General features: G+C 29.3%; 1 protein-coding gene across 3 annotated transcripts; it reads right to left on the bottom strand.

Moving 5' to 3' along the window:
• Positions 1–1,304: 1,304 nt before the first annotated feature.
• Positions 1,305–4,072, bottom strand: LOC120076556 (LOB domain-containing protein 15-like). Of its 3 annotated transcripts, none has more exons than XM_039030422.2 (3): positions 3,748–4,072; positions 3,400–3,664; positions 1,305–1,819 (listed from the first exon to the last, which is right to left on the bottom strand). In XM_039030422.2, exons 1-3 carry the CDS (start codon positions 3,759–3,761, stop codon positions 1,391–1,393), a joined length of 708 nt encoding a protein of 235 aa, XP_038886350.2. In that variant the 5' UTR covers positions 3,762–4,072; the 3' UTR covers positions 1,305–1,390. The 3 variants fall into 3 exon arrangements, with proteins under 3 accessions (XP_038886350.2, XP_090168739.1, XP_090168740.1); XM_090312613.1 differs by having other exon boundaries at positions 3,400–3,667; positions 3,748–4,068; XM_090312614.1 differs by having other exon boundaries at positions 3,400–3,672; positions 3,748–4,023.
• Between the last annotated feature and the right edge of the window lie 1,711 nt (positions 4,073–5,783).

The raw sequence follows: 5,783 nt of genomic DNA, 5'->3' as shown, positions 1-5,783 counted from the left end.
CTTACGTTTCCTTTCAGCCGCCACCGTCGACCGTCGACCGTCGCCGATTTTACTTTTCTGTTGCCTCTCTCTTGATATACTTTATAATGCAATCTCTCATGAAGTATTTGGCCTAAAGAATTGGAGTGGATCTCCACTTCTTGGTCGGTCCATTTTTTGTTCCTGGTCTACATTAATTTATCCTCGTAACTTCACAGCTCCTTTATTTAGGTTAAAGAGTTGAGAACTCCACTTTTTGTTGGTCCAGAAATTCGTGGTCTTACGACTATAAAAAATTAACTTTATATCTTATTAATTTCTTACACTGTGGATCTTAGAAGTTTTCACAACTCTTCAAGACTTCACAATTTCTTAGAGGACGTTTGAGGTAATGAGTTAGTTATTATAGTTGGGTTATGATAGTTTGTGTTTGGGGTGTAAATTGTTTTAGTTGGAGTTATAATAGTATGTGTTTGATGTGTAAACTATTTTAGTTTGAGAAAAAAATAGTAAATACTGTAGCAAATAATAAAAAAAAATGGTGAATGTAAAATAGTAAAAACTGTAGTAAATAGAGATTTTGAAAATAGTATTGATTGTAACTAATTGAAAGTTTTGAAATAGTTTTTACTTTAGCAAAATGTGGTTATTATATATTTTGATGATAACTCTTGCCCCAGATATCCCCTTAGAGATCACAACTCCACCCACATTGCTTCAAGCATCTCTTCAATGTTTTTTTGAAAAAGCAAAAGAGATCAAAGGGTCTACTAAGACATCTTAACTAGGTTGACACCTCTCTAGTACCATCATCACGTCCCAAGACCAAAAGTGAATTCATTAAACGATGGAAAGATACAAAAACGAGCTAGAGAGAAGCCCGAAAGTTTGTTACAAGAATGTTGTCTAGTTGAGCGATATAGAAGTAATGCTCTAATTACAAAAAAGGGCATTTTTGAAGCACCAAAGAGTCGCAAGATTGAGCACATCTTTCCAAAATATGATTTGCAATGTTGCCACCGTTGGTGAAAATTCGATCATTTGGTTCCATCAAAATACACCAAAGTATTAAACGAAAACATCTTCAATGTTAAACGCAAATGGGGAATATGAATAACATATGGTTGCACACAAAAGAACAAATTAAAAGAGAAATTGTAGAGTTGTTTTTTAACCTAACCACAGGGTGAGATTGAGATAGAGTTTTCAAGGTTGAGAAGTACTTTTTGACACATAATTAGAAATACATTTGGTTGAATTATTTTCCTAATAGTGTTTAGCTAAGTTTGGTAGTAAAATAGTAATTAAGATCAGAAATCAAATCAAAAGGTAATTAAAATAATACTAATTAACTATTTTCATTCAACATATATATTCATATCAAATGACGAGACATACTAGAATAATTATTTTAACCAAAGTAGGAAATATGTTGAGTTGTTGAGACAGGGTTAATTAATTCAGACGCAGTAATAGTAGTGATAATGGGAGGAGAAAAGATGGACAACGAAGAAGGAGGTGGCGGCGGAAGAGAAAACGGAGGCGGTTGAGAATGCGGTGGAGTCGATGGAGCTGCAGGTGGCGTTGCGGCGGTGGAAATGAAACTAGCAATGTGTGAAGAAGAGGAATTAGGAGAATGGATATTATTGATGGGGTGATGAGTAAATTTGTAATTGAAAATTTGAGTAGTGATGGCATTAAGGTCAGATTGTAAGGTATGAAGTTGATGTTGAAGAGCAGAAATGGCACCCATGCAACCGTATACAGGATCTCTCAGCCTTAGATTTGCTTCGTATACAAGACTGTTTGCTGCATCCGCTCTTTGACTCTCTGGTACCTCCTACAATAATATAAAATTCACTTTATAACTCGATATAATATATGATATTATACTTATTACGACCTTAAATTTTTAAGATAGTGATTATTTATTCTTATACTTCAACAAAATTATATGATTGACCAACGATTTTTTGAAAATTATTTATTCATCATGGTATTTAAACACAATTATTTTCTTATTTCAGAGTTTTGTTTGAATTTCGAAAATAGTCATAAAACCTAGTGAAAATAGTGTTGATCAACAAGTTTAATTTTAAATACTTAAAATCAAATGTTATCAAGTGCGACTTAAAGTTTTTATTTATTGTTTCTCATTTTATCTACTTTCATAAAGAAAAACAAAACTGTGTTTGGGTAATTGTTTTTTTTTTTCTTCTAAAAAATCTTGGAAGTCATTTTTAATTATTTTTCTTTTCTCTGTAATTTTAAATAAAAAAGTAAACAATTTACGTGAAAATAAAATTTTGAAATTAAATATAAAAAATTGTATGTTATATTTATTTTTAAATATTTATCATACATATTTAAAAAAAAAAAAAAGAAAAAAAAGATAAAGCAATACTTCTAACTATTGTTTTGAAAACACACAAAAAAAAAAAAAAAATCATTTTGTTGTTTCTAAAATTATGTTGGCTATCAACCCTTATCGAATAATCTTGTTTCTCAAAAATTGAAAACAAACCATAGGAAACCGAAAGGATGGATTTTTTTAACATAATTGAAATAGGAAAATTCGAATCATGAACCTCATAATTTCTAGCACACTCAGATGTCAATTAAGTTATACTCGATTTGACAAAACAATATTTTATCATACCCACAATCAATAATTGGATACCAAATAGGGTCTTGTAATTTTAAAATGAAGTTTATTTTCTCTCAATTTTCTACCAAGATTTTCTTTTTTCTAAAAGAATTGAATTCTAAGCCAAATTCAATTAAAAAAAACAAAATTTTAAAACTTTGATTTGATTTTTGAAAATATTGATTGAAAAAAATAGTAAACAATAAATTTAGAGAGATTTTAATTTTTAAAAACTAAAATAAAGAATTATTAAATGAAACCTTAATTTTAACTTTCATTTTAATGCCACGCCAAATATTTATATTTTTTATTTTTTAAGAAATGCCATGCCAATTATTTTGAACGGATGGAATTTAATGATATAATAGACAAAATTTAAAATTGAGAGTACATTGTAATTCTTTTTAAAAATAGAAGTACTAAATTATTAGCTAGACAAAACTACAGTAAACTAGATCTACCATTCCTGTTCATGTATTTTAAATTTATATATAGTACGTAGCACAGTCAAATTATATAGGGTGAAAAATAAAAGTTAGATCTATTCTTATTAATTTAATATACCTATCTCTAGATCTATGTATACAACTTGCCGAAATTGGTAATCAGCAGATTCAAAAGGCAATTATTGAGACCAAAGAAGAGAAAATTCTTTTTTAGGGTTTTTACCATTAATTTAAAATAGATGTAATCTAAGATGTATCTAAATATTTCTAACGTAAAAAAATTAGTGGCATGAAATTACGTAAGAGAAATTTGATTAGGGTTTTTACCATAAGCATCTTCGCGACGTTGCTGGCACCAAAAACCTTATGAACCGAAGCGAATTTATGGGGTTCATGTGGAGAAAAATAAGGAGAAAATGGACATTCTTGAGCACACCTTCTTCTTAAAAGCTTACAAGCTGCACATGGTGTTATTGTATTCAAAGTCCCAGTTGGACTCAAAATGTATCTTCTTCCCATTAATGAATCATAAAAACCTTGATCAATTTCCCTCTTTATCTTCTTCCCTACCTCATCCACCCGTTGCAATTCTCTGCTAAACTCGAAAATCAAAATGAAAATCAGAATATAAGAATATTATTTGATAAATTGGGAATTAATTCATTCTTTGATTACCTTTCTCTTGACATTCAAGCAATTCAGTTTGAAGATTTTTGAGAAGAAGAAGAAGAAGAAGAAGAAGAAGAAGAAACTTGGAAAAGAAAGGGAGTGTACTTAAAAGGCAAGATATACAGCAAATAATAATAATTAATAATAAAAAGGTTGTATTGTATGTTAAGAAAGAAGAGCTAAAAAGGTGAAAATATGAATGGGACTGGTGAAGTTCTTAAATGGGAAAACTTGAGAAAGATAGAAGAAAGGGGGAATTTTGTTTGATATTTGGGGTGAAGGTTTTTCAGAGAAATTTGAAGGTCTTATAACCAAAGAAATGAATATACATATATAATTGTAATTATTAATATTATATATATTATGACTGCACTCTCACGTGTGGCTTCTTAAATGCATTTTGACTTTGGAACCATGTGAATCCTTTGCTTTCTTTCTCTAAACAAATTAAAAATACATCCCCAAATTAAATACTCTTTCATTTCACACAAGTTTTCTAATATATATATAAATAGTTTAATAAATGTAAACTTTTGATCTAGAAGAGGGACATAACTAGCTACTAATTAAATCAATAATAATAATAATAAAAAAAAAACTAGCTACTAATTAAATACTTTTGTTTGTGTTTTTAAAATTTTTTTAACTTTATTTCTGAAATATAAACCAAACGTATGTAATTGGTAATGATACAATGAAGTTATCCTTGATTGCATTTCGATGATAAATAAATGTACATTTGAAAAGTTGAGACAGACCGAAATACTTGATTGAATGAAGTTAATCTCTCGATTAATATACATAGTTTAATCAAATATTAGTAATTTAGTTAAGCACCTAATGTAAAAGATGTTTTTAGCTACTACTTTAATTTAAAAACTATATATATTGCTTTAAAGGTGGGAAAAGGTTTTATATACATATATATATGAGATCCATAGTCAAACATTTTTATGATTAGTAAACATTTTTATGAGTAGTAAACATTTTCAAGTGAGCATTTTTGTGTGATAATACAACTGTTGGAGAAAAAAATAATTTAATCAGCTTTCTACTCATTACCTAAAACTAAAAGACAAAAAATCTCTCTCAACTTTTAAAGGATGTTTCAATGACATACAAAATATATATATATATTACTACAGTATAATTGACTAATTTTATTATTGAAAAAAATTGAACAACATAATTTACAACATGTCTTGTATTATATCAGTTCAGTAAAATATTTCGTATTGTGCAAATTCTGCCTGAGGATCGTTACCTTCTATGTTGATATGTGCAGTGCAGATTTGGTGATTTGTTTTCCTATCTTCAGCAACATGTCCTATATGATGTCTCAGAAGATGTTATATGACAGACAATAGATTCTACATATTATTTTTTCCTTATCTATTAATGTGATTTTTCAGATTTTATGATCTGCTTTTTTTTCTTCATGTATGATTTATTCCTTTCTTGAAGATCTCTTCTCAAAGCTAACCATATATATTGTGGTCTTATTTCTTTTTTTTTTAGGGTTAGCATCTTTATTTGGAAGAGTGTAAGGTGTCAATGGTTTGTGTTTTTGTTCAAAGTAAAATACCTGAATACATTGTTTTTAATATGTGTGTACCTCATTGTTGAGGATGTTGTCAATCGTCTTCTAGATTAGGATAGAGTGTAATCCTTGTATGTATATCACTGTGAGTGAACATTTATCTCATACTTAGGAGGAGCCTAAGTTCCATTGCATTGAGAGGATCTTATACTAAGCTTGGGAGAAACTTATTCATGAAGGTGGGGAGAGCTCACATATAGGGGGAGCCTAAGTATGGTGTATAGAGGGGATCTCATAAAAAGCTTGGGAGAAGCTTTATTGGGGAAATGAAGGGGGTTCAAATTTAGGGGAAGCCTAAGTTGAAACTAAAGAGTTGTACGTACATTACTAAAGAGGTAGTCTATCAAATAAGTACTTCACTGTAATTGCTAAACTCTTTATATAGTGATTTTTTTTCCTACCAAACACAAATCCCTCGACGTAGATGATATTGCATCGAACT

The sequence above is a fragment of the Benincasa hispida genome, chromosome 4 (assembly GCF_027475165.1).
Source record: "Benincasa hispida cultivar pf3 chromosome 4, pf3_genome.v1.1, whole genome shotgun sequence".
NCBI classification, from domain to species: Eukaryota; Viridiplantae; Streptophyta; class Magnoliopsida; order Cucurbitales; family Cucurbitaceae; genus Benincasa; species Benincasa hispida.
This window is presented reverse-complemented; position numbering and strand designations above follow the sequence as displayed.

Bases quoted from the DNA above. Each gene is read 5' to 3' on its own strand.
- LOC120076556 (XM_090312613.1), bottom strand. The intron at 1,820-3,399 runs GTAAAAACCCTA...ATATTATTGTAG, and splicing joins ACGTCGCGAAGATGCTTATG to GAGGTACCAGAGAGTCAAAG.